This window comes from Amblyomma mixtum, chromosome 9 (genome assembly GCF_055824585.1).
Source record: "Amblyomma mixtum isolate Tamu chromosome 9, ASM5582458v1, whole genome shotgun sequence".
NCBI classification, from domain to species: Eukaryota; Metazoa; Arthropoda; class Arachnida; order Ixodida; family Ixodidae; genus Amblyomma; species Amblyomma mixtum.
Genome location: NC_143020.1, coordinates 80,177,190 through 80,204,668, shown reverse-complemented (window position 1 = coordinate 80,204,668; position 27,479 = coordinate 80,177,190). Strand labels below are relative to the sequence as shown.

At 50.3% G+C, this 27,479-nt stretch overlaps 1 protein-coding gene across 1 annotated transcript; it reads right to left on the bottom strand.

The window, feature by feature from the left end:
* Nucleotides 1–4,744: 4,744 nt before the first annotated feature.
* Nucleotides 4,745–26,545, bottom strand: LOC149329861 (uncharacterized). Its single transcript, XM_089560605.1, has 2 exons — nt 25,132–26,545; nt 4,745–4,825 (listed from the first exon to the last, which is right to left on the bottom strand). Exons 1-2 carry the CDS (start codon nt 26,239–26,241, stop codon nt 4,760–4,762), a joined length of 1,176 nt encoding a protein of 391 aa, XP_089416731.1. The 5' UTR covers nt 26,242–26,545; the 3' UTR covers nt 4,745–4,759.
* Between the last annotated feature and the right edge of the window lie 934 nt (nt 26,546–27,479).

Genomic DNA, 27,479 nt, shown 5'->3' with positions numbered 1-27,479 from the left:
ACGAAATATTAAGGGGAAAAGCATAGCGCAGGCGCGTTTTCGAGTTTACAAAGCAACGCAAACGAGTGGTTCTAGTTGTAAACGTCCATTTTTTGTCAACCAGCTGCAAACTATCATGTAGAAGGCAGTTTGCCAGCTGAGATATTAAGGAGAAAAGCTTAGCGCTGCGTCGCTCGTGCTTTTCCGCGCTGCGGATGAAGTTGCTTGCATTTGCGGAGCAACGAATACGAGTGATTCCAGTTATAAACGTTTCGTTTCCATCAACTAGCAGCCAAGTGGCATGTAAAAGCCAGTTTAAGTGCACAAATTTTATGGAGCAAAGCGTAGTGCAGCCGCGCTCGGGCCTTTTCGCTTTGCTGATGCAGCTGCTCGCATTTCGAAAGGAATCCACATGCGCGGTTCTAGGTTTAGACGTTTATTTTCAATCAACCAGCAGCCAACAGATGTGCAGAGGACAGCTCAACTGCGCAGATATTAAGGAAAAATCTTACATGCGGTCAAAAACATCATGACAAATACCGTACTGGTGATTGAAAATAATCACCCTCGACAAAAGTGGGTCTCACTATGTTTTTGATCATTTCACGGTTTCGTTCTTTTGTCATGTGATGTATTCTCACTTTCACATATTCTTCAGCGATTTTTTTGCACAAACTATAAATATTGTTGTTACATGGGTCAAGGTCAAGGATGTGGTCCTCCAGTTTCTGAAACCACTTTTTCTCTGTGGAGGTTCCCAGGCCTTCAAGGATGAGGTGTTTCAATCTTATCGTCACCATTTTAATTGTATCATATTCTGCCTGTAGCCGTCGAAGCACATTTTCAACTGCTTCACAAAAACTAACAACGTCTTGCGCCGGTGAAATAAGTCCACCTAGGCTCTTTTTCCTAATTAAAGGTGGCAGCTCATCCGAATGCAGGGCTGCGATGCACTGTTCACATGCTATCGTTGAACAAACTTTCCGTCTTTTCAGTTTTTATGTGCTGGTCATGCACACAAAACATCCAACAAACCCAGTTTTCTTCAGCCCCTGTATAACTGGACGTCCTGCCGGGTCTCTTAGCCCTTGTATGTAAGTACGGGCCTCGGAAAAGAAAAGCTTCCAACAGCCTTCATTCTCCTTCCGAAGAGGTGCCTTGTATAATTATGCAAATGGATTTTGAGAGTTCTGATGTCGAACAAGTGATCAAAAAGCCTAATGAACTTAGATGTTGCACTGGCACCCTTCAACTGTGGCAGTTTGAGCACTTGTTCTCAGATGTCCAAGGCGTCAGCAACTCAAGCACTCGGGGCTTGTACTGCATATCGTACTTTCATTTCTTGTTTTTCCCATTGGACGTGCACTTTTTTGAGCTTGTTTCCAAGCCGCAACCCTTCGCCACGTTGTAATGCCTCCAATGCCACTATATAAGCCCACTTCACGTGATTTTCTTCAATGTCAATAAGGTGGCTTACAGTTGCCAACGAGTTCCGCTCAAGCTTTATCATGTGACACGCACCTAAAAAAAACTGAATGTTTTTGGTGGAATGAGCGGGCGGAATCTGCAAAACAACTCCGGAAAACAGCGGCGCGAGCCGGCGCCAAGCGCGCTTTTTGCCTCTGGTAAGATGGCGGCAGGCGACTTCGGTCGGAGCGCGCCCCCTCCACTCCAGCAAATTCTATATATCCTCCTTGTAGACAACTCACCCATCAAGGAAGTTCAGACCCTGAAGAAGTCTGTACATAAATAACAACGGCAACAACCTTCTCGCTCTCCAGAAACTACGGCTCGTGAGCGAGCAAGTCGCCAGGATGATCCAAGGATAACGACGCGCAAATCAGGGATGCGAGAAGACGATACTCTGCGACTGGTGCAGGCTTTCGTTGTAAGCCGCGTCGTCTACGTAGCGCCCTACCTCCGCCTTAAGAAGCGTGACATCAAAAACCTCGACATCATCATGAGAACTGCCTACAAGGAGTCCCTGGGACTCCCTCTTACGACATCGACGGACCGGCTCTTGCGACTGGGTGTGCACAACACGATCGATGAGCCGATAGAGGCACACCTTACGGCGCCGCTGGTACGGCTCTCCACAACTCGAACCGGCCGACAAGTCCTGAGTGATTTAAACATCAATTGCCCCCGACAGCTAGACACCAAAACCGACATCCCAGCCTCATGGAGAGGACAACTCAAGGCAGCTCCACTACCCAGGAATATGCACCCTGATTTTCACCAGTCAAGACGACAAGCACGAGCCGAAGCCATGAAAAGACACTACGGCGGGCGCGAGGGCGTGTTCTATGTCGATGCTGCGGGTCCCGAGCAGGGAATGACGGCCGTCGCGGTAGTGCACCAAAATACAACAGTCGACGGACTAGTACTGGCTAGCAAGGACATACTGGCTGCGCAAGAAATGGCGACTGCTCTAGCTCTAACACACACTAGCTCAATATACATTCTCACAGATTCACAGACAGCATATCGCAATTACCTCAGGAGCAGGGTCGCACCGCTAGCAGCTAAAATCCTGCAAGATAGCTACATCCGTGGCTACCAACCCACACAAAAACACTTAATATAGGTACTAGGTCACCAGGGCACCCCAGGGAACGAGAGCGCACATGCCTCAGCCAGAGCATTTCTCCCCCGGGCACCCAGTGCGCATGCCGTGGAACCTCCTACCCAACTACTAACTTACAATGACATACTTCAGCACTTAAGATTATCCCGTCGGGTCTACCCTCCGCCGGCTAAGACACTAGATAAAGGGGAGGAACAACACCTCCGAAAGCTACAGACCAACACTTACAACAACCCACGAAGACTACATGCCATATACCCTGAGTCATTTGACTCACAATGCAAATTCTGCGCGGAGAAGGCAGACCTGTACCATATGGTATGGGCCTGCCAACGAAATCAGGCGATCACTGTTAATAACCAGCCAACGCAGGAGGGGTGGGAGGCAGCTCTGTCCAGCTCGGACGAAAAGAGTCAAAAGTAACTCATCGAAAGAGCCCGGACAGCAGCCTACGCCAATGGGGTTCCGGACTGAGAGCTCCAATCACCGCTACAACCTCCTAAACCATTTCATTAAATTATTTTCACCACCACCAGTGTGCTGCGCGATGTCAGTGCACGTTAAAGAGTCCCACGTGGCCGGAATTATTCAGCAGCCCTCCACTACCGCACCTCCCTCCTTCTTCCTTTCTTCTTTTTGCGACGTCAGTGCACGTTAAAGAACCCCAGGTGGTCGAAATTTCCGGAGCCCTCCACTACGCCGTCTCTCATAGCCTTAGTCGCTTTGGGACGTTAAACCCCATAAATTAACTAACCTTTCTTCTTTCACTCCCTCCTTTATCCCTCCCGTTACGGCGCGGTTCAGCTTTCCAATAAGATATGTGATACACTGGGTCACTTCCTTTCCTCAAAAACTAATTTTCAATTTTTTTATACGGAAAGCTACATCGGCCAAGAACTTGCGATTGCGCTATGGCGGTGCTCCGAGGAGGTAAATAAATTGGTAAATAGGTTTTTGAGGAAAGGTAAATGGCGCTGTATCTGTCTCACATATATCGGCGCACCCCTGAACCGCGCCGTAAGGGAAGGGAGGAAGGTGGGAGTGAAAGAATAGATGTGCCGTAGTGGAGGTCTCCTGAATAATTTCGACCACCTGGGGATCTTTAACGTGCAGTGACATCGCACAGCAAATGGGCGCCTCTTGCGTTGCGCCTCCATCGAAACGCGGCCGCCGCGGTCCGGTTCGAACCCGGGTACTCCGGCTCGGTAGACGAGCGCCTTACCACTGAGCCACAGCGGCGGGTAAAAGGCACAGAGAACGACATTGAGCCGTTGCCTAGCAACCACCGCAGCTGGCGGACGCCGCGCACTCGCTGCGCCATCTGGCATGACGTCAAACCGCGCGCCTCGCCGCAGAGCCGCCACCGCTGTTTGGTATGACGTCACACCGCTTGTCTCGTCGTGGCACTTGCCTCCGCTCGCTTCGCCAGCTGTGCCGCATGCCTGATAAGATGTCGGAGGATCGAAAAGGAGCATTCGCGTGCGCCGCAACCACAGTTGAGGCCTTTCGCTACGTGTATCCTGGCATAGCCGAGCTAAGCCATTGCCAATTTTTTTTGCTCCATCCCGGCTAGCCTAAGTCTGCTTACGACCAAAGAGCGCGAAACTTTAAATGTTCCCTCAAGTGAGGGCTGGCCCAAATAATCTTTTCCCTTTTTCCTCTTATTCTCTTTAGTAGTTAAACAATATAGTTCCATCATAAATGAAAAATATATGGTCGGTGCCAGTGGCAGTAAGCTTACACGTTTCATATATCCCCATATGTGGCAAATAGGAAAGGGGGAGTCGGAGCTCGCGAGTATTTTTTCTTAGAAAAATAAAAAAAATTGCAGCAGAACGAAATTTTATCTCGATAAATTTTACTACCCTACGTAACATTGATCTTCAAAGAACTCTTCAAGAATTCTGTAACTTCGCATCTAAAGTTGCGCAAGCGTTTCTCCCGTACTACGGAAATGTAGCTTGAGATGAAGTGAAGGCCTTGTGCTGTTTCTGGGAGAGAGAGAAAGAAAAAAAACTTTATTTCGATAGGAATTCGGGGCACGCCCCAGAGTCCCCGCACGACCCCACTGCACTCAAGTGTTTATGTTCCTAAGGTCCATAACACTGGCAGCCCGGCCGGTGGCGATGTTCTGCACGGTCGGGTCCTCCGAGAGCAGCAGGGTCTCCCAGTCCTCCTAGGTCTTGAGGTTCTCTAGGTCCCGCGGGGGAGGGTCCACCGGGCAGAGGGAAAGGATGTGGAAGGAAGAAGCGAAGGGTTCTGGGCATAGGGCGCAAGCAGGAGTGCGGAAGGAGGAATGATAGTGGGTTAGGGTAAGGGGCGAGGGGAGAGTGTGTGTCAGTAATCTGCGCCAGAGTGTTGCGTGTCTGTTATCCAGGGAGGGGTGGGGCGGGGGGTAGAGCTGGCGTGAGGCTCTGTATGCCTGGGTGAGCTCACTGAATAAGTGCATGCGCTCCTTCGTGAATCCCCGATCCGAGGCCACCTGAGACCGGTTTAAAGAACCACGGGCTAAAAGGGTTGGCGGCCTCGTTTCCAGGATTCCCGGAGTGCGCAGGCACCCATATCAGCTCCACTTGGCGGGGCGGGGGTGCATCGGGCGAGTCCAGTATGCCAAAAGCAGGGACATGGACTCGGCCTCGAGCAAAATTTAGAATCGCAGTTTTAGAATCACTGAAAATGTACCGGGCTTCTGTGCGGGTGATAGCTGCTTAAACAGTTACTTACAACTTAAACCGCTGCTTAAACAAATAAACTGCTTAAACAGTAAACACACTTCGAAATACGTGTCAGAATTTATTAACCACTCATTTAGGAGTGAAAGTAGGGCAATAAATCTGAATGAAGATGGAGCGAAGGACAGCCACACATAAAATACCAGCACTTAATGGTCTCAAATGAAAAAACGCGGAAGAAGATATTCTTATCTCTACAGTCCAGGAATGAACAAACTTGCTTTCGAAGTAATTATTGAAACTAATCCACAAAGCAGGTTATTTAAGGCACACGAAACAGTGTCCGAAGCGAATTAAAGGAGCTGACCACATTCTAGAATAAATACGGTCGTTCAAAAGAAAAAGTACAAAACAATAAGAAATTCTTTCGGACGAATACGTTAACGTCTACTGCATATAGCCGGCTACTGAAAACTGTAAAACGAAAATTCAAGCATTTAAATGAAGTAATAAGGTACTGGGAAAACTTTTTAACCGATACACCCGTCACACTGGCATAGATAATGGGCTGTTCATGCTTGCATAATACATAGAAGTACGACAGAGAGCGAGACTCTCTATTAGGCCCCCTCCACATTAACGCTGCTCATATATTTGTAAAAAGGCAGTTCCTTCAGAACTTACTGCAAGATAATTGCGGCAGTTCTGGGATAATACAACTTTGAAGACAAGTTTACGTACAATATAAAATCAAAATAACAAAAGAAAGGGCAAGTAGGGAGCGACAGTTATGGCTTACAAGGGATTAAGAAAGCATTTTTTGTTATCCCCACCACTGCCCAAAATGTATACGATAAATATAAAAATAAGGCTGCATGAAAGTCAAGTAGCGTGAATTAATTTGTATATATTGCCCGGAACAGTGATTCAGGAGCGGCTTCCACGTTCACTGCCTTGTGACGACATTGTACAATTAGGCAGCTATGCTCTGCAGACCATTGTATATATTTGAGACCAGGTTCAAGATGCTGCTGGTGACGCAGAGACCCTATAGGCTTTGGTTTGGGTACAGAATAACATTTTCTGATGACATTCAACCATGGCAGTCACATGGCAGTCAGAAGGCGGTCACATTATACCCTTTGTAAGAGAATAAAAATATCCCCGCGTTTCAGTAAACAAAGATAAATGCATAAACTGGAGCTCATGAACGGGTTAACATCCTGAAAGAAGATAGATAACGTGATAATCAAGCATTCAGCTCTATGGATACAGAGTAAGCATGAATTACTGACACTTCTTCGGTAAGAAATATTCGTGCCAGGGCTACTAGGAATGCTGTTAGGTTTCCCAGAGCGGAGGCTCAGTCGAGGCAAGAAATAAGTCTGAGGGCTGTTTGAAGAAAACGATTAGGCGCTCACGGCGAGACCAGAAACGAGGCAGTAGAGAAGGGCAAGGACTGGATATCGTTTGAAGCAAGGGAAGAACAGAGAAATGTATTGAATAAAGAATGGCGGAGGAGCCTACAAGAGAAGAGGTGGAAAGCTAAAGTATTTTCGCGCATATAAAAAAGTTCGTTGACTCACAATGGTCGAAAACAACTGGAAAAAAACAGTGAGAATGCCGGAATCATGATTATCGAAATAAAAAAGTGGCAAGGCTTTAACGTAATTAAACCTAGTATACGTGCGAAAGAATGTGTTTGCCCTGTTTGGCTCATGGTTTTCTTTACTGGGTTGTCGTCACGTCTAGCGACGATACCGGACTCAAGTTAAGCTCGGATCGAGGTTAATCTGATCTTATGTGTCCCCGCCGATGGAAATCGATGAAGAAGGACGATGTGCAATACACAGCGCGAGAGAATGTTGTAGTTTGACCAGGATTGAAGAGAGCGTTCTGTTATCGCGCAGCGGCCAGCGGAGCCTATCTGTTCGCGCTGCCACAGATTCAAAACGAAGTGGCGGTTATTCTATTTCTGCGTGGGCTGTTGCTATGTTAAAGATTGGCCGAGGTCACCCTTAAGGTCGCCCTTCCGTTGGCTACAGCTGGCACGATGCTCCTCCGAACTAACCCGAGTTCTGTCATGTTACCCCAAGGCGTCACGCATGATTCTTTCTTGGACCATTCAAGTAGTGCTTTCGCATTTAGATCTTGAGACAGGGGGTTAAGAGGCATATTAGATCGAAGAAAAAAAAGCTCTCTGGCAGGTGCATTATTATATAGTAGGGAAATCAGGAATGAACCATTCCATGTAAAAGCAAAAATGAATGAGCCCGTGTGGACGTGGTGTTTTAAGCGCCGCTAATACTATGAATCATCACAAAGATCAAAGCCACGGCCATTCCGATGGTAAACTACCGTAGAGCACCATCGACGCTTTCTTTGTCTGCGCAGGCAGGGCGGCCTACTGAATCGTTCTGTCTCGTTGGCAGGTCTACATACGTTAAAGTACCAGATTTTTAATTCAGAGGAGTCAAAGAACACCCCTTTTCCTTACTAAGTTCCACTCTGGGCACCAAGGTGTGCGCTGCCGCCATTATAAGAAGCATAACAATTGTGTTCTCATGTGTATGCAATGGTAGAGAGGTCGGTAAAATATTTCTTGATAATCGCAAAGTGAACAAGGGAGAGAAAACCTCAGGGTGCTGTCAGCGCTTCGACAAGTGTACTCGTCTTCGTCTGGCCAATACAAGTTCACTTGTTGCAACGTTGGCAAGCGCCCCGAGGTTTTCCTTCCCTTGCTCACTTTGTGATTATGTATATGGAAACCACACATCAAAGCAGGTGCCCTTTCAATTTTACCAGGAGGAATTCGGCTTAGATGCCATAAGTAGAACGACCAAGAAGATACTACTACCTATCTAAATTGAAAAGTATGGGGAGAACTTCGGGTACACCCCGTCTTTTTTCTTAATAAAGAGCGACATTTCATTAGCGTTGTGACCGAACGACTGTTCCACAGCTATCATTTTCATGTATTATTAGGCATGCGTTCTCTTTTGTGGCCGACCGTGTGGTTTTGGTGGTAATCTGGGTGTTTACAGCGTTGTACAGCTTTACATGGGCAGTTTAAACTCCAGCACGATTCTGGTTGTATCTTTTTTGTGTTCGTATACCCGCTGACATATCCGCGCAGTGCACGAACATAAATAATTTGAACTCAGTGCAGTTGTGTAATCTTCCGGTTGTCGGTGTCTATCATTCCATGCGGTGTGGTGAACCCTACGTTTAAGAGGAAGTTAAGTGACATCAAATCTGAGCAGCTCACTTACTGTCACAAATCTGTTTTAGGAAACGGCCTTTCCGATAAGAGAAATCTCCCTTCGTGGATTACATAAGGAAAGTAAAGATATAGCCTATTTACTCCATGTTGCTTTCGCTGTAGTTTTCTAACGCGGTCGAAGTTATACACCCTTCTGTGTTAGGCCTCACTAAACAATCGTTTTTGTTTAGACGGATCCCAAGTAAAGTGCGAGGGGGTAGGGTACACACGTGCGGCCACTTTAGCAGCGATATCTTTCAGTTAAACCTTATTTCGGTAACTTCTGCCAATATTTTCGCACCCCTTCTTGTCAAAACCAGTACGCGAACCTGCCACGAGACTCTACGAGGGAAAAGCTTGTGGTAAAGAAGTTTCAACGCACCCGTCAAATGAAGTGAACATCTTGACAGCTTCGACAACAGGACATCACTGCAACAAAAATTTCATTCCACAAAAAAAGACATCTGTGCCGCTAAATCTCTCGACCAAGTTTAGACTCCTGAAAGCTCGTTGTCCTTCAATGTGCTTTAAATTATATCACGTTTGCTAGCAGCGTCCACATCGCTTTCACTGCACTTATTTCGTTAAAGCCTCCCGCTACGCGGCTGCCTCCTCGGCCAGCAAAAAAGACTCCAGAAGTGAATGGTTGGTTTATGGGGTTCAACGTCCCAAAGCGACGACTCCAGAAGTGAACCCGCAAAGTGAAAACAAAAAGCGCTGGACGGGGGCCATGAAACGGGACTCGTCTTTTTACGTTTTCGGCGCGGTGAGAGGGGTGCTGTAAGAGGAGTGTCTCGCGAGTGCAGTCACCTGCGTCGTGATGTTTGACCTTTTCGGAGAAGTGTTTTGTCGCTAACGTTTCTTTTTTTAATTTTTAGCCCCCTTCTGGCAATGTTCGGGCACCAAATTTCAAATTTACTGATTTTCTGTCGTTTCCGTGTCGGCTCTGAACACGCCATGGCTGTTATCACTTTTTTCGTGTCTACCGTGCTTAACTTCGTATTTTGTCACAGACAGGACTGCACTAAAATCCGGTCACCACGAAGCCTATGTCGATGTTCCACTTCATTTATCGACTACGTGTTCATTGGACTTCTGAAATATAATTCTGTCCAAAGCCTCCTGTGTTCTTTCACTTTTTCTGCTCTTTTGTCGTTGTGTTTTGCGGCGCATATTCAGCAGGCAAGAGACGTTAATATGTAGTCCATGAAGGGGTCAAAGGAAAAAATAAAAAAAAACGCAAAAAGTACTTAGCCGGACTACAAGGCGAAACTGTTAAGCTCTTTGAGGCGTGTGTTTAGCATATCGGAATGGAACTCCCGGCTGAAGAAGAAATGTGTGGTAAAACTCAGAAGAGTTTCGATTGCAGAAAGAAATCCTCTCAAAAACTCCGGAATGATAACCGGAAATGTGAACATGTTAGTTCGATAATTTGAAAGCGCACTTCGCGTTTACTTAAGCTCATCAAAACCCTTTATATCAAAAAGTTCCAAAGATAGATATCGGGAAATATTGATCACCTTACTGTGTGTTAATTTATGTACAGATTCTTACTTCAGAAAGATCTGCTTAAAGGGAAACTAAGAACAAATTGAAGTTGGCCCTTAAAGAGAGACATCCGCGTTCTGATAGCTAACAGAGCACTCTCGTAAAAACTGGGATTTTTAACGGGAGAAAGAAAGTAAAATAGAGGTGTTGCTACCACCAGTCGATTTTGCAAGTAAATTTCATGCGTGAACACCGGTTTTTGGGCAAGGATCACTAAAGTCTAGCGACAAGGCCGTTCACATGGAAACGCTTGTAATCCACTCTTCTCGCTAAGGACAACACCGGTGCGAATCGAATACTCGGAAATATCTCAAAACCGAATTTTTCGTCTACAAACGGACAAACATGAGCATTTTCAGAAAAAAAATGCTTTTTTTTTTTGCTGAGACTAAAGATTTGAATTGTATCACCTCAGTTTCCCTCTGAAGCTGAAAGTACTAGGCATTTTTAATGGTTAGCCATGTGGTATAAATCGGGATGCGGAAAGTGTGGTTCCTAAATGTGCTACCAAGTCAAAAAAAATGTATTCACGTTCCTATCGGCGGTTGAATTTCTTTGGAGGAGAAATTCTAGAGGCCCGTGTACTGTGCGATGTCAGTGCACGTTAAAGAACCCCAGGTGGTCGAAATTTCCGGAGCCCTCCACTACGGCGTCTCTCATAGCCTTAGTCGCTTTGGGACGTTAAACCCCATAAACCTACCAAACCAACCAACCGTACACTCTTGAACATGGTTTGGTTTGGTTTATGGGGTTTAACGTCCCAAAGCGACTAAGGCTATGAGGGATGCCGTAGTGAAGGGCTCCGGAAATTTCGACCACATGGGGTTCTTTAACGTGCACTGACATCGCACAGTACACGGGCCTCTAGAATTTCTCCTCCAAAGAAATTCAACCACCGCGACCGGGATCAAACCCGCGTCTTTTGGGTCAGCAGCCGAGCACCATAACCACTGAGCCACCGCGGCGGGTAGTAGAGCATTCACATAGAATTTAAGTCTAGGGAGAAGCACCGCGGCCGAATTTCGATGGAGGCGAACTTCTAGAGGGCCACGTGCAGTGCGATGTCAGGGCACGTCAAAGAACCCCAGGTGGTCGAAACTTCCGGAGCCCATGACTACGGCGTCCCTCATAGCCTGTGCCGCTTTGGGACGTTAAACGCCAATAAACCAACCAAACCAACACTTTTTCCATGACCATTAATTAGTCCGTTATTACAGCTTATTTTGTTACCATGAAGGGAAAGCTAACACAAGGCACAATAAAAGCGCAAGGTTTTTACGCCACCGTCTTGTTTATTTGGACAAACACTACAATGACCATTTTGTATACTGGAGGGGCTGCTGAGCGTAGTAACAGAACACCAAGCGAGTGATGGGGCAATGTTTCCAACTGATGTTTTATTTAAAATATCACCCACTAGTGGCATGCAAAGTGTTGTTCTTTTGAACTAGAAATTTAAAGAAGCTTCCTATGTATTTACAGAGAGCTTTATATTGATATTAAAAAAGCTGTTGTTCTTTTCCTGCTTCAGAATGCTATCAAGAGCTATAAGAATCCATGGTCGTGTTTTCAAGTTCTGTAGCTTTTTAATTATCAAAGGATCGTTGATGCAGCTAAGTACTTACGATCTATGCGTAGGTAATAGAGCTGAACTAATTACGGAGAACTCACGCACCAAGAAGTGGTCACGTAATAATCACATTCGAATTGCTCGTAATCGTACTAAGGGCATCGAATGTTTCTGTCTTTAGTTGTGTCACGGCATGTTAATCTACTAGAGCTATATGCACCGTGAATCTACTGTGGCTATACGCACCGTGACCGTCAAAAACTGTTAGCGGTGTGTTCCTTGAAGAGGAAAAATGCGTGAAAAATAACAAGGAGTCTGTAATTGTACAAATATGCCTTGCTCGAATTCTTTTTCTCCATCTATCTAACAGCTAAAGCTGATGAGCTTCGCTCAATTTCGCATCAGGAAGTAACTTAATCATCGGCAATTTTTCACTACCGCCACATTTTCAGAACATGTCATTATATCGCACAGCACATGGGCGCCTTCGCGTTCCGCCTCCAACACCCGGCCTCGGTGGCCGCGTTTCTATGGAGCCGCAATGCAAACTTGTCCGGGGAGAGAGACAGAAAAAAAAACTTTATTGTACAAGGAATTCGGGGCACGCCCCAAGGTCCCCGCACGACCCCACTGCACTCAAGTGTTTACGTTCCTAAGGTTCATAACACTGGCAGCCCGGCCGGTGGCGATGGTTTGCACGGCCGGGTCCTCCGAGTGCAGCAGGGTCTCTCAGTCCTCCCAGGTCTTGAGGTTATCTAAGTCCCGAGGGGGAAGGTCCGCCTGGCAGAGGGAAAGGATGTGGAGGGAAGAGGTAAACGGTTCTGGGCATAGCGCGCATGCCGGAGTGGGGAAGGAGGGATGATAGTGGGCTAGGGTAAGTGGTCAGGGAAGAGAGTGTGTCTTTAGTCTGCGCCAGAGCGTTGCTTCTTATTATCTAGGGAAGGGTGGGGCGGGGGGTAGAACTGGCGTGAGGCTCTCTAGGCCTGCGTCAGCTCGCTGAATGAGTGCATGCGCTCCTTCGTGAATCCCCGATCCGAGGGCACCTAAGCCCGGTTTAAAGAACTTCGGGCTAAAAGGTTGGCGGCCTCGTTTCCGGGATTCCTGGAGTGCGCGGGCACCAATATCAGCTCCACTTGGCGGGGCGGGGGTGCATCGGGCGAGTCCAGTATGCCAAAAGCAGGGACATGGACTCGGCCTCGAGCAAAATTTAGAATCGCAATTTTAGAATCATTTAAAATGTACCGGGCTTCCGTGCGGATTATAGCAAGTGCAATGGCGGCTTCCTCTGCAGCTTCTGGGGAGGTGTCTGGAGGGAGAGGTAGTGTGAGGAGGGCGGAAAAAGAGGAGTCCACCAGAGCTGCTGTCGCTTCATCACCCGTGCAGGTAGCGTCCACCCATACGGCGTCCGGTTCGGGGCCGTACGCTCGATGGAGTGCCTTCGCACGGGCTCTGCGGAGCTGCTCATGGTGGGACGGGTGCATGTTCCTCGAGAGCGGCCTGATGAGGAGCTCCTGGTGAAGGGGTCGTGGGATGGCGAGGAGGGTTGTGTCGTTGGCAGCTATTCTGATCAGGATATACCGACCTGTGGAGGTTTGTGTGAGCCTGATGTATTGGGCCTGTCGGTGGGCCTCCACCAGTCCCCTATCGTGTTGTGGAGGCCCAGGCCTAGTAATCTGTTTGTGGGTGTGTTGAGGGGAAGATGAAGTGCTACCTTGAATGCCTTGCGAATCCAAGCATCCAAAGCATTTATGTCATGTTTGGATAGTTGTAAGTATGGAGTAGTGTACAGCACACGGCTGAGGACAAAGGCGTGAATGAGGCGACATAGGTCGCGCTCTTTCATGTCTCTGTGATGTCCCGAAACCCTTCGGATGAGGTGCGATATCGCGCCTACAACCTACTTGAGTTTCTTGAGGGTGGTGGCGTTTTTGCCATCGTTATGGATGTGCTGGCCCAATACACGGAGGGTGCCAACCTCAGGTACCGGGTCACCATTCAGTTCAATGACAATGGGAGAGCGGGGACAGCGGTGTTTCTTAGGACGGATGAGGAGCAGTTCGGATTTCTCTGGGGAGCAAGACAGTCCGATGGTCCCTGCATAATTTTGGGTGAGTGTGGCTGCTTCCTGTAACGTGTTCTCTATGCCGCCGTCCCTGCCGTGCTCTAGGACAAAACATGCTCTAGGACACAACATGCTCTAGGAGCTTCCCGAGGCATGAGGTTAGCGAAATCGGGCGAAGGTTTTGAAGTGTAAGTGGCTTGTTGGGTTTAGGTATGAATATTACCTTCGCGTGGCGCCAGGACAGCGGGAGGTTACCCTCCCTCCAGCAATGGTTGAAGTATTTCGTAATGGGGGTGATCGATTGGTCATCCAGATTACGGAGCATGGAGTTTGTGATTTGGTCTGCACCTGGTGCGGAGTTGGCGCGGAGAGTCAGGAGGGCCGCTCTGACTTCCGTCTTCGTGATGTCGGTGTCGAGTGTTGGATTTGCTTGTCCTTTGTAGTGCGGTAGAGGTATAGGGCCACCTGCAGATGTGTACATGGTTTGAAGTGTGTCTAGAAGGGAGTCGGGATCGTCAATGTGTTCATGTGTGAGGCGTGTCACGTGGTGTTTTGTTGCTGATTTGGTGTGTGTCGGGTCAATGAGGTATCGGAGGAGCTGCCATGCGCGTTTGCTGCACAGGTTTCCTGCTATGCCGTCACATATCTGTCCGCAGTTTAACCGGCAGAGCTCCTCAGAGTGTTGTTGGATTTGTGTCTGCAGCGCGGCCAGCCGCTTTTCAGGTGCCCTGTTAAGTTTGTTGCCTTTTCAGCGTTCCAGGAGGCTGTGATCAGCCTCCCAGAGGTGGGCTAGGCGTGTGTCGAGTGTAGGGATTTCGGTTGTAGTTTCAATGTGTCGCGTGTTGTGGTGAACGTCATGCGTGAGTGATTGCACCCATGCGTCGATGTCCACGATGGGAGTGTCTGGGAGGGCGGTGCGTACAGCGCGAAAGGCATCCCAGTTAATGAGTTTGTGTGTTGTATTTGCGTGACGGGGTGGTTTGTATGGGACAGTGATTTGTATAATGTAATGATCACTGCCCAGTGTATGTTGTGTTCTGTTCAAGGTAACACCGCGGATGTAGCGCCTGAGCGTCAAGTCCGGAGAGAGAGAGACAGAAATATTTGTTTACACAGGAATTCGGGGCACGCCCCAGGGTCCCCGCACGACCCCACTGCACTCAGGTGTTCATGTTCCGAAGGTCCATAACACTGGCAGCCCGGCCGGTGGCGATGGTCTGCACGGCCGGGTCCTCATGCGCAGCAGGGTCTCCGAGTCCTCTCAGGTCCTGAGGTTCTCTAGGTCGCGCGGGAGAGGGTCCGCCGGGCAGAGAGAAATGATGTGGAGGGAAGAGGCGAAGGGTTCTGGGCATAGAGTGCATGCCGGAGTGGGGAAGGAGGGATGATAATGGGCTAGGTTAAGGGGTGAAGGGAGTGTGTGTGTTTTTAGTCTGCGCCAGAGTGTTGCGTGTTTGTTATCTAGGGAGAGGTGGGGCGCGGGGTAGAGCTGACGTAAGGCTCTGTGCGCCCTGGTCAGCTCACTGAATGAGTGCCTGCGCTCCTTCGTGAATCCGGGATCAGAGGCCACCTGAGCCCGGTTTAAAGAACCTCGGGCTAAAAGGTTGGCGGCCTCGTTTCCGGGATTCCCGGAGTGCGCGGGCACCCATATCAACTCCACTTGGCGGGGCGGGGTTGCATCGGGCGAGTCCAGTATGCCAAAAGCAGGGTCATGGACTCGGCCTCGAGCAAAATTTAGAATCGCAGTTCTAGAATCGCTTAAAATGTACCTGGCTTCCGTGCGGGTGATAGCAAGTGCAATGTCGGCTTCCTCTGCAGCTTCTGGGGAGGTGTCTGGAGAGAGAGGTAGTATGAGGAGGGCGGAAAAAGTGGAGTCCACCACAGCTGCTGTCGCTTCATCACCCGTGCAGGTAGCGTTCACCCATACGGCGTCCGGCTGGGAGCCATACGCTCGATGGAGTGCCTTCGCACGGGCTCTGCGGCGCTGCTCATGGTGGGACGGGTGCATTTTCCTTGGGAGCGGCCTGATGAGGAGCTCTCGGTGAAGGGATCGTGGGATGGCGAGGAGGGTTGGGTCGTTGGCTGGTATTTTGATTCCTAGGGTGTCCAGGATATACCGACCTGTGGAGGTTTGTGTGAGCCTGATGTATTGGGCCTGTCGGTGGGCCTCCACCAGTTCCCCGATCGTATTGTGGAGGCCCAGGCCTAGTAATCTGTCTGTGGGTGTGTTGAGGGGAAGGTGAAGTGCTACCTTGAATGCCTTGCGAATCAAAGCATCCAAAGCATTTATGTCATGTTTGGATAGTTGTAAGCATGGAGTAGTGTACAGCACACGGCTGAGGACAAAGGCATGAATGAGGCGACATAGGTCACGTTCCTTCATACCTCTATGACGTCCCGAAACCCTGAGAATGAGGTGCGATATCGCGCCTACAACCTGCTTGAGTTTCTTGAGGGTGGTGGTGTTTTTGCCATCGTTCTGCATGTGCAGGCCCAATACACGGAGGGTTCCAACCTCAGGTACCGGGTCACCATTCAGTTCAATGGCAATGGGGGAGCGGCGGCAGCGGTGGTTCTTAGGCCGGATGAGGAAGAGTTCGGACTTCTCTGGGGAGCAAGACAGTGCGATGGTCCGTGCGTAATTTTGGATGAGGGTGGCTGCTTCCTGTAAGGTGTTCTCTATGTCTCCGTCACTGCCGTGAGTGGTCCACAGGGTGATATCGTCGGCATAAAGAGTGTGCTTCAGGTGGGGGATAGTGGCCAATTTTCAGGCGAGGGGGGTGAGGGTAATGTTAAAGAGAAAGGGGGAAAGGACGGACCCTTGAGGGGTGCCGATACTCTGAAGAGTGTAGGGGGGAAGACAGAGGGCCGAAGTGTATCTCAGCTGTGCGGTCAGTGAGGACTGCTTGAATGTAGGCATACGTGCGCGCACCCACATTCAAAGGGGATAGAGCAGTCATGATCGCCTGATGTTCAATGCGATCAAAAGCTTTGGAGCGATCCAAAGCTAAGACTGCCTTGGTGTGACCCGGAAGAAGCGGGTCGAAAATGTCGTGTGCGAGTTGCAGCATGGCGTCCTGTGCAGATAGATGGGGGCGAAATCCTACCATGCTATGCGGGTAAAGATTGTTGTCCGCCATGTGACTTGTGAGTCTCGCTAACACGACATGCTCTAGGAGCTTCCCGAGGCATGAGGTTAGCGAAATCGGGCGAAGGTTTTGAAGTGTAAGTGGCTTGTTGGGTTTAGGTATGAATATTACCTTCGCGTGGCGCCAGGACTGCGGGAGGTTACCCTCCCTCCAGCACTGGTTGAAGTATTTCGTAATGGGGGTGATCGATTGGTCATCCAGATTACGGAGCATGGAGTTTGTGATTTGGTCTGCACCTGGTGCGGAGTTGGCGCGCAGAGTCAGGAGGGCCGCTCTGACTTCCGTCTTCGTGATGTCGGTGTCGAGTGTTGGATTTGCTTGTCCTGTGTAGTGCGGTAGAGGTATAGGGCCGCCTGGAGATGTGTACATGGTTTGAAGTGTGTCTAGAAGGGAGTCGGCATCGTCAATGTGTTCATGTGTGAGGCGTGTCACGTGGTGCTGTGTTGCTGATTTGGTGCGCGAGGGGTCAATGAGGTGTCAGAGGAGTTGCCATGCGCGTTTGCTGGACAGGTTTCCGGCGATGCCGTCACATATCTGTCCCCAGTTGGATCGGCAGAGCTCCTCAGAGTGCTTTTGGATTTGTGTCTGCAGCGCGGCCAGCCGCTTCTTAAGCGTTCTGTTGTGTTTGTTGCTTTTCCATCGTTCTAGGATGCTGTGATAAGCCTCCCAGAGGTGGGCTAGGCGTGTGTCAAGGGTAGGTGTTTCGGTTGTAGTTTCAATGTCTCGGGTGCTGTGGTGAACGTCATGCTTGAGTGACTGCACCCATTCGTCGATGTCTGCGATGGGAGTGTCTGGGAGGGCCGTGCGTGCAGCGCGAAATGCATCCCAGTTAATGAGTTTGTGTATTGTATTTGCGTGACGGGCTGGTTTGTACGGGACTGATTTGTATAATGTAATGATCATTGCCCAGTGTATGTTGTGTTCTGCTCCAGGTAACGCCGCGGATACAGCGGCTCAGCGTCAGGTCAGGACTGGTGTCTATGCTGACACTGTTGCCGATCCGCGTAGGCGTCTGAAACGTGTTGTGCTCAGTGAGTTGGAGGTTCTGCAGGAGCAGCCAGAGCCTGCGACCTCGATGTGTCGTGGTTGTGTATCCCCAGTCAGTATGCTGACTGTTGAAGTCCCCACCGATGAGTAGGGGATGTTCCCCTGCTAGATGGTGTAGCTTTCGCAGAAGTGATTCTAGCGGAACCATCGGCAGAAACGGGGGGGTGGATTATGTTTGCTATAAATATAGAAGGAAGTGAATGTGTGTGATGTATAAGTTCTGTTATCACGCAGGGCGTCTCAGACGTGATGTGATGAGTTTTGTACGTGAGGCTGCGGTGGATGACTGTGGACGCCCTGGGTGTGTTAGTGGTATCCGAGTGTGTTGATGTGTAGCAGGGGAGGGTTGCCCGGTGTGCAGTCTCCTGTAGAAGTAGTATGTGCGGCGTGGGTGTGATGGTGGGAAGGAGAAGTTGCAGAGGCGCGCGCTTTGCCCGGAAGCCGCGGCAGTTCCAAGTTAAAATGGGTAGATAGTTCGTGTCCCCCCCCCCCGCCATATTGGATGGTGGGGGAATTGAGGATGGAAGTAAGACGGGTGTCAATTGGTATGTATGGCTCAGGATAGGTGGTTTGTGCTTGCGGAGGAAGGATGGGGGGAGTGGAGGGGGTTTGAAGTTGGGTGAAGCGATGGTTAAGATTATGTTCCAAGAGCACCATCATCTTGGTAAGCATAGCGTCCATGCGCTGCTCAAGTTTTTCGGTGAGGGTGGCGGCAAGGTGATTGAATCTGACCTCGAGGCGTGTGTCTAGCTCTTTTAGTTTGTGGTCAAATTTGGCTTCGAGTGCTGCTAATTTAGCGTCTATTTCTAAGGGCAGGGGAGGGGGTGTGGCGTCTGTGGTGCGTTATTTCTTTGCGGGAGGGGTGCTCGAAGTGTCAGTGGATGATGGGGTCGAGTTAATGACAGCGGGTGCGGGTTTAGGGAGGATGGAGGGGGCGGGGTGCTTAGGAGGGAGGAAAGGCGGCTTGCCTCTTCACGCAAGTCCTTGAGTTCCTGGTCTCTCGGATCTGCCTGGGAGGACTGGGGTGGTGGGGGATGACGGGTAGCCTTGCCAGAAACGCGGTCTGCCCAGGTAAGACGCGAGGAGTTGTTGATGTCATTCCGTCTGGTTCTAGACGATGACCGGGAAGGCGTCGAGCTGCGTCCGATGCTTGTGCTGCGTGTATCGCAGCGGGAAAGCCGCGATGAATGGGGAGAGAGAGCGTTCCTCGGGGACGCTAGTTTACCGCCCCGTGCCTTGCAGTTGCCAGTTTCGGTCAAATGAGGGCCTCCGCAGAGAATGCAGCTGGGGGTGTTTGGGGGCACATCTTCTTTGGGATGGGACTGCTCGCAGCGGCAGTCCCATCCCATCTGCGTAGGCGTCTGAAACGTGTTGTGCAAAGTTAGTTGGAGGTTCTGCAGGAGCAGCCAGAGCCTGCGACCTCGATGTGTCGTGGTTGTGTATCCCCAGTCAGTATGCAGACACTTGAAGTCCCCACCGATGAGCAGGGGATGTTTCCCCGCTAGATGATGTAGGTCTCGCAGAAGTGATTCTAGCGAGGCCATCAGTTGGGAGGGATGGTGGTATATGGTTGCTATAAATATAGAAGGAAGTGAATGTGTGTGATGTATAAGTTCAGTGATCACGCAGGGCGTCTCAGACGTGATGTGATGAGTTTTGTATGTGAGGCTGCGGTGGACGAATGTGGACGCCCTGGGTGTGTTAGTGGTATCTGAATGTGTAGATATGTAGCTGGGGAGGGTTGCCCGGTGTGCAGTCTCCTGGAGCAGAAGTATGTGGGGCGTAGGTGTGAAGGTAGGAAGAAGTTTTTGCAGAGGGGCGCGCTTGGCCCGGAAGCCGCGACAGTTCAAAGTTAAAATGGGGAGATAATTTGTGCTCCCCCCCGCCATATTGGATAGTAGGGGGATTGAGGATGGTAGTAAGACGGGTGTCAATTGGTATGTGTTGCTCAGGAAAGGTGGCTTGCGCTTGCGGAGTGTGTGCGGGGGCTGTGCGATGTCACTGCACGTTAGCGATGGCCAGGTGATCGAAAGTATTCCGGAGTCCTCGGCTACGGCGCCTCTTTCTCTGTTAAGGCGAAAGCATTTAATGCCTCATACTGTCGCTAGCAGACGCGTCGGCAGCCGTGTCGACAGACGCGTCGGCAGGAGTGTCGACAGACGCGTCGGCAGAAGTGTCGACAGACGCGTCGGCAGGAGTGTCGACATACGCGTCGGCAGCAGTGTCAACAGACGCGTCGGCAGGAGTGTCGACAGACGCGTCGGCAGATTCGTCCGCCTTTCGGCGTCACTGCTTAAAAGGCTCAAGGTTCCAGCATGAATAAAGGCGCATCTAGTGAATGCATGGCCTTCATAAACAAAATAAATGGAGTAAAGTCAAGAAAAAGAAAATAAAAATAAAAATAAGAAAATAAATAAAAATAAAAACAACATAAAAATAAGATGAGGAAATAAAAAAACAATAAAATTAAGAAAATGAGCAAAAAATAAATAAATAACAAATTATGAAAATAAAAACGTCTAGAAAAACGAAAAGTGGCCAGGAAACGCTTTCGCCTTGCAGCACTTCAGAGAGCCAAAGTGCCCCCTGAATTTTTTTTCCGCTCTCAATTTCCTCCCTTTCGTCACGGTGTTATTCGGGTGCCCACAGAGATGCGAGACAATTACTGCGCCACCCCTTTCCCGAAAACTAATTTTTAATTTCATTTTTATGAGTAGTTAGTAAAATACCCATGTGCGTTCCAATGATGCACCCTCAGTGCATTGCACTGACGAGAAGTTTATTTGGACCCACGAGCATAAAATGGACGGCCGTCCCTCTACAAAACGAAAAAACACATTACGGCGACAGATGTCGCCCGATGCGCTCACATACAATCACAGAAACTTGTGTGTCCAAAACAAAGTGTACACAAGTTGCGAAGACTTTAAACGTTTCTTCCAAAGCACGCTACTCACATGCGCCCCTTTCCCACTGAAATAAAAGAGACGACCGGAGTAACGCTAGTTGTCGAAGCTTTATTAAAATAAAAACTAAATGATTAGGCGCAAATATTGATCCTGAAAGAACACTTGAAGCATCCAGTGACTGCCTTCGCAAAGTTTCAAAAACATATGCCCGTAATATGCAGAAAATCTCAGGGCGAAGGCCCTATTGAACTTCTGAGAATTTCTGTATGTTTTCCAGCGAACACCGGCTGCGAAGGAAGCTTTTTGCTTCACGGCGCATCTTCGTGGCATACTGGAATAGTGTCTGTTCGAACTGAGCGTGTACGATGGATGGATGGATCGATGGATGGATGGAAAACTTTATTAAGCAAGTGAGTTTGGACCGTACAAGGTCTCAGGGCCACCGCACAGCCCTCACATTACGCGCATGTGTCCAGGCCACGTAGGGCCATGGCACTGGCACCCCGGTTCACACAGCGAAGTTGCGCGTCCGGGTCCTGCGACGCAAGGAGGGCCTCCCATTCCTCCCATGTACCGATGGCGGGCTGTCCCTGCGGGGGAGGATCGGCAGGGCAGCCGAAGAGGATGTGGTCTAGGGTGGCGTGCGGTTCTCCGCAGAGAGTGCACTCGGGGGAAACATGGCGGAAGTGGGATAGAAGCTGAGGGGTAGGAAGAGTACGGGTCTGGAGTCGCCTCCAGAGGATTTGTTGGGAGTGGGATAGGCGGGGGTGGGGAGGGGGATAGAGTCGACGGGCAAGTCGTGCTTGTTGAGTCAGTTCTGAGAACGTGTGTGCCCGCTCCCTCGAGAAATCCCGGCTGGGGTCGCCATTTGCCCGGCAAATAAGTCCTCGGGCTATGTTATCGGCGGCCTCATTTCCGGGATTGCCAGAGTGAGCCGGCACCCACACGAGCTCAATACGCCTATCGGGATTTAGGGTGCACATTCTCAATATCTGCCACGCGGGGGGATGGACGCGTCCGCGGGCGAAGTTAAGAATGGCTGTTTTGGAATCGCTTAGTATATAAGCCGCATTGGTTTGGGCAATGGCTATTGCTATAGCTGCTTCCTCTGCTTCTTCCGGGGTACAAGGTGGGTCTATGAAATGAGTAAATGGGGGGGCTGCTGGATGATAAGCCACAGCTACTGAACGGTCTGTACCACACGCGGCGTCCACCCAGCGCACATCCTCTAAAGTGCCATATTCTTTATGGAGAGCTTTGGCTCGCGCGACTCGGCGGGATTGATGGTATTCAGGGTGGACATTCTTAGGAAGGGGTTTCAGGATAAGCGCGGAGTGTATGGCTCGAGGGAGAGAGATGAAGTCTGTCGTGTGTGCCGGTATGCGAATTCCCAGAGAATCCAGTATATATCGTCCAGTTTCCGTGCCAGCCAGACGAAGGTACTGTGTGTAGCGATGTGCATCTATAAGTTCTTGTATAGTGTTGTGCATTCCTAATTTTAAGAGTCTGTCCGTGCTAGTGCTCTTTGGTAGGTTTAGCGCTGCTTTGGTAGCCATGCGCATAAGAGCATTGATCTTGTCTTTATCCGAACAGGAGAGGTTCAGGTAAGGAGTGGCGTAAAGAATGCGGCTAAGCACAAAGGCATGCAGCACCTTGAGATTATCTGCTTCGTCTAGACCGGCTCGTGAATGTGAAACCCTTCTAAGAAGATGGATGACGGAGTAAGTGGACTGTTTTAGTGCTTTCAGGGTAAGGTTGTTTTTCCCCGTGTCCTGTAAACGCAGGCCAAGAATGCGGAGGGTAGGTGTTTGCGGTATGGGAGTGTCATGCAGGTAGATAGTGATGGGGGAGGTAGGGACGCGCCGCGGGCGGATTATGAGGAGTGCTGACTTTGTGGGGGAGCATTCAAGCCCAATGTTTGCCGCGTGAGTAGCGATAGTTGTAGCGGCTTCCTGAAGGGTCGATTCTATGTCGCCATCCGAGCCGTATGTGGTCCAAACCGTTATATCATCCGCGTAAAGTGTGTGTCCTAAGTGCGGGATGCGGCTGAGAGCCTTGGCCAGGGGGATGAGGGTGAGGTTGAAGAGGAAGGGAGATAACACCGCCCCTTGCGGGGTGCCAATGTTCCCAAGCGTGAAGAGGGGGGTCTGTATATCATCTATATGCAGTGAGGCTGTGCGACCGTTTAAGAAGGCCCGGATATAGTTGTAGGTCTTAGGCCCCAACTGCAGCTCTTGGATGCCCTGCAGGATGGCGCTGTGTGTAACTTTGTCGAATGCTTTGGTGAGGTCGACTGCCAGGATTGCTCTGGTGTGATGTAACATGTCATTGAGGATAGCGTGTGAAATCTGCAGTAGGGAGTCCTGTGCCGAGAGGTGGGATCGAAATCCTACCATAGTATGGGGATATAGTCCATGGGATTCCATGTGTTGCGTGAGACGGGTGAGGATGACATGCTCAAACAGTTTGCCCAAGCACGAAGTCAGCGAAATGGGACGGAGGTTTTGGGCGTTAATGGGCTTGTTTGGTTTAGGAATGAAAATTATTTTCCCGTGCTTCCATTCAGCAGGTAGCGCCCCCATTTCCCAGCACTCATTGAAGTAGTCGGTGAGAAGGGAAATTGAACGGTCATCTAGATTTCTGAGCATGACATTTGTGATTTGGTCCTCCCCAGGGGTTGAGTTTCGGAGCTTGATAAGGGCTGCTCTGACTTCAACCTCCATAATGGGGGCGTCGAGGGACGGTTGATCGGGGCCTACATAGTCGGGATATGATACAGCTTGGCCCATAGTGGTATAAGTTGATTGGAGTTGGCGTAACAGTGCTTGTTGATTTTGACGATTTTTATGGGTAAGTCTTTTTAGTGCGAGCCGAGTTTGCTTTTTAGCTTGAGTGGGGTCTATCATATGTCGCAAAAGATGCCAGGCCCTGGTGGAGGAGAGATTACCTCGTAATCCGTCACATAATTGGTGCCAGTTAGATTTACTGAGTGCGGCACTGTGTTCTTCTATTTGTTTCTGTAGTTGCGCTAATTTTAGTTTAAGTTTCCGATTTCGCTTCTGGGTTTTCCAGCGTGTGAGGATACTGTTTTGAGCTTGGAGTAGGTGCGCTAAGTGACTGTCTGCAACGGGAGTCTCGGGGGTGGCGTCTAATGTTTGCGTGAATGCCTGGACATCCTGTTTCAGCTCTGTCATCCATGTGTGGAGGTTAAAGGGGGATTCTAATGTTTTGGCCTCTCTGTGCTTCCAAAGATTATCCCAGCTGGTAATCCTGACACGGTAATTTTTAGCTTTTATGGCGAAATCAAGCTGTATATTTATGATAGAATGATCACTGCCCAGGGCCTCATTTGAGTTTGTCCACACTGGTGTGGGAAGGTTGCGACCAAAAGTAAGATCTGGGCTTGTGTCGGCAGTGACACTATTGCCGATTCTTGTAGGTGTGCTCAGATCATTATATATGGACAGGCCGTGCATCTGAAGGGTGTTGCGCAAATCCGCTCCTCTCTTGTTAGTGCGTGTGTACCCCCAGTCTACATGTGAGCAGTTGAAATCCCCTAATATAATGAGGGGATCCTTTTTTGCAGCGTTGGAGGCGGCTTTAATTAGAGAGATTAAATCTGAGACCGGTTGCCTCGGAAGGAGGTAACAGTTGAGGATGAAGAGGGGTTGAGATCTGTGAGTGGAGGGGATTAATTCTAGGAATGTGTGAGCTACCGGCGAGGTTAGTACATGACAAGTGTATGGTACGAGATGTTGGAGATACTGGTAACCCTGGGGTTTGGAGTGGTGTCGGAGGGTACCAGAGCGTATCCTGGCAGCGATAAATTTGTGCCAGCATCCTGAAGTGCTACTATATCAGGGGGTGTGGAGGAAGCAGTGAGGAGCTGCTGCAGGGGGTCTCGTTTGCGACGAAACCCCCTGCAGTTCCATTGTAGGATGCTTAATTGGAGATCATTGCCCGTCAACTGGGCCATGCTGGAGGGTGGGGGGGCGGAGGATGGGAGCAGCTATGGGGTTGCTAGCTGGGATATGTGAAGACATTCCAGCAATTATTTGTGGAATTTGTTGTAGAATAGCAGAGGTTACCTGACTGATAATAGTTTCTGTAAGCTTAGTGATGGCGGCTTCAATGTAATTTTGAGTCTGAGCCAGAATACTGGCTTCGAGCTGTTGGGCAAATTTTTGTAATTTAGAATCCATGTCTGGAATGTCTTCTGGTCTGCGTTTCTTTTGTGGAGGGGGTGTGGAGGGTTGGGGTGTAGGTGAAGAGGTTTGGGGTGTTGATGAACGAGTGGGTGGAGAAACGGTAGGAGGGATGGAATTAATGGCTGCCCTCAGATGCCTTACCTCTTCCCGCAGGAGAGCTATCTCTTCCTCCCGCTGTGAGGTTTGGGGTGTACTGGTGGGTTTGGTCCAGGCTCGCTGGTGATCTTGATGAGGCACTAGCGGTGGAAAGTCCTTTGGCGTGGGCACTGGTTGCTTGGGTTTCGGCGCGGTCTGTCTACGAGGTGGAGGGGTCCTGGCTTTGCACGAGCCGGTACCGGTAAGGTGGGAACCACCACAAAGAATGCAGCTTGGCGTGCATGGGGTCTCTTGAGGGGTGTGCTTCTCGCCACACCGCGGGCAGAGTCCAGCCTTCGGGAGAGGGCACACGTCGTACCTGTGTCCAGGCTTCCTGCAGTTTGTGCAGGCATCGGGGCTTCCCTTGTATTTGGCGCAGCGGTGTACCACACACATATATTTAATTGTGTGAGGCACGGGACCTGAGGCAAAAGTTATTAAGATCGACGTTGTTTTACCCATGCGTCGGGCCGCTATAATGTTAGCGTCCGGGTTTCTGTACTGTAAGTCAGTTAGGATTTGTTCTGGTGTCTCGTTCCAGTAGGCCCGGGAAATGACGCCCTTGACTGCCGCTGGAGGGGCCGCGATGTACGCGGCTACCGGGTATTGTAGTCCATCTAAGGTAATTTGCTGGATTTTGACCAAAGCGAGAGCTGTCGCTTCCGCTACCGTCGCCACTGTAAAGGTGTTGTTAGTTGGATGGATCCTTATGTGCAACTCGCCTATCACTGAGCAGCTGAGCGTCGAGTGAAGTGCCTGCAGGATACTGGGAGCCGGGATCTTCTCCAGGGAGAGGCCGCCTCGCGGGCGAAAGACGACTCTGATGGTACCCGCCGGCAGTGCGGCGAGTTGCTTGCTTCTATGGACGACGGCGCGCGTCATGCATAGGAGCTGTGGCGTCTCCTTGAACGCGCTTCGGGTGTTCCCAGATGCAGCGTCCGGTGGCGCGCCGGCGTTGCTGGCGCTTGGTTTAGGTTGAACGGTGGCCGATACCGGGTGTTTTGGGGGCGAATTCGAATCCGTGGTCCGATTACGGTATGCATGGAGCACAGTTTTCCACTCACCAGGGTGGCAGTCCGATGGGTTTAAGGTCTCTCCATCCACGGGCTCCTCCATGGCTGTTGGGGAGTGAGGAACGCGGCGCGCCGGCGAGGCTCGCCTCGATGAGGCGAGGCTTAGCGCAGCGGCGTGGCTGCCAGAGATATTTTCAACAGGTAGCTCACCGAGGTCCTTGGACACATCCAAAAGATGGTAGCGATTGGGGTCGGTGAACCTTCCAGGATCCGTTGAGGGCCTTGGTGGGTCCTAGAAAGGACTTAGCTGGGCACAGGAACCAGAAATTGGCGGAGCCGATAATAAACGCGTCCGCTCACTCGGGCCCCCTAGCGGCCAATCCGCGTGTACGAGGCTCATGTTACTGTTTTCGCACCACGAAGGTAGCAGGCCCTCGCCCGTTCTTCGAGCTCACAGAACTTTATAGCTCTTAGGCTGCAGTGTTCACTCCCCGCAACAAACTGAGCCACAGAAGTTTAGAAGCTCGATGCAGGATGGGTAAAATTTCGTCCTGATACGCAGTTTATTCTTGCTAGAGCTTCATAGGCTGCATAAGCGACGTCACAGCCGGCGCAGCTCCATGAGCTATGTACGTTGATGGACTCTCTTTTCGAGCCCCGAATTCAATGCGAGCCGAGGAAGTAGCGATAGCGCTTGCTGCCGCCCACGCCGATTCGAGAATCATCATTACGGACTCCCGAAAAGCATGTGAGCATTACTTTGCAGGGGAGATCTCCCCCTTAGCTCCTTGCATTCTAAGACGGACTGCCATTGATCCAACGCCCAAAAGAATCATTTGGGCTCCTGGCCACCAGGGCTTACGAGGTAATGAGGCCGCTGACGCGGCTGCCCGAGCGCTTACTCACCCGGCTCCTCATCCCAGCTCTTCTGGCTCGGAGACTGACCAGCCGCTGCTACGATTCAAGGAAATTATAACGCATTATAGCGACATCCACCGCCTTTTCCCGGCCCCTGCAAAAGGGCTGAGTAAAACGGAGGAGCGAACTTTAAGGCGCCTGCAGACAGGTACTCTACTCTGTCATGCAATCTTAAAGCATTACGATCCGAACACGGATGGGCGATGCCCGCACTGTGGGGAGACCTGTGATATCTTCCACATGGTGTGGGCATGTACTCAAAATCCCCACCTCCCCCCTTCCCCTACCCCTTCCAGAGAGGCATGGGAGACTGCCCTCCTCAACTGCTCCTCGCTTGAGTCCCAAAGGGCTCTGGTGAAACGGGCGAGAGACGGGGCATTGTCATGCGGTTTCCCGGACTAGGGACGCCGACCATGTAGCGGG

Coding starts and splice junctions, on each gene's coding strand:
- LOC149329861 (XM_089560605.1), bottom strand. CDS start 26,241: ATGGAGGAGCCCGTGGATGGAGAGACCTTAAACCCATCGGACTGCCAC. Junction 4,826..25,131: donor TAGCTCTCCTGCGGGAAGAG/GTAAGGCATCTG, acceptor CCCTATGCCCAG/AACCCTTCGCTTCTTCCTTC.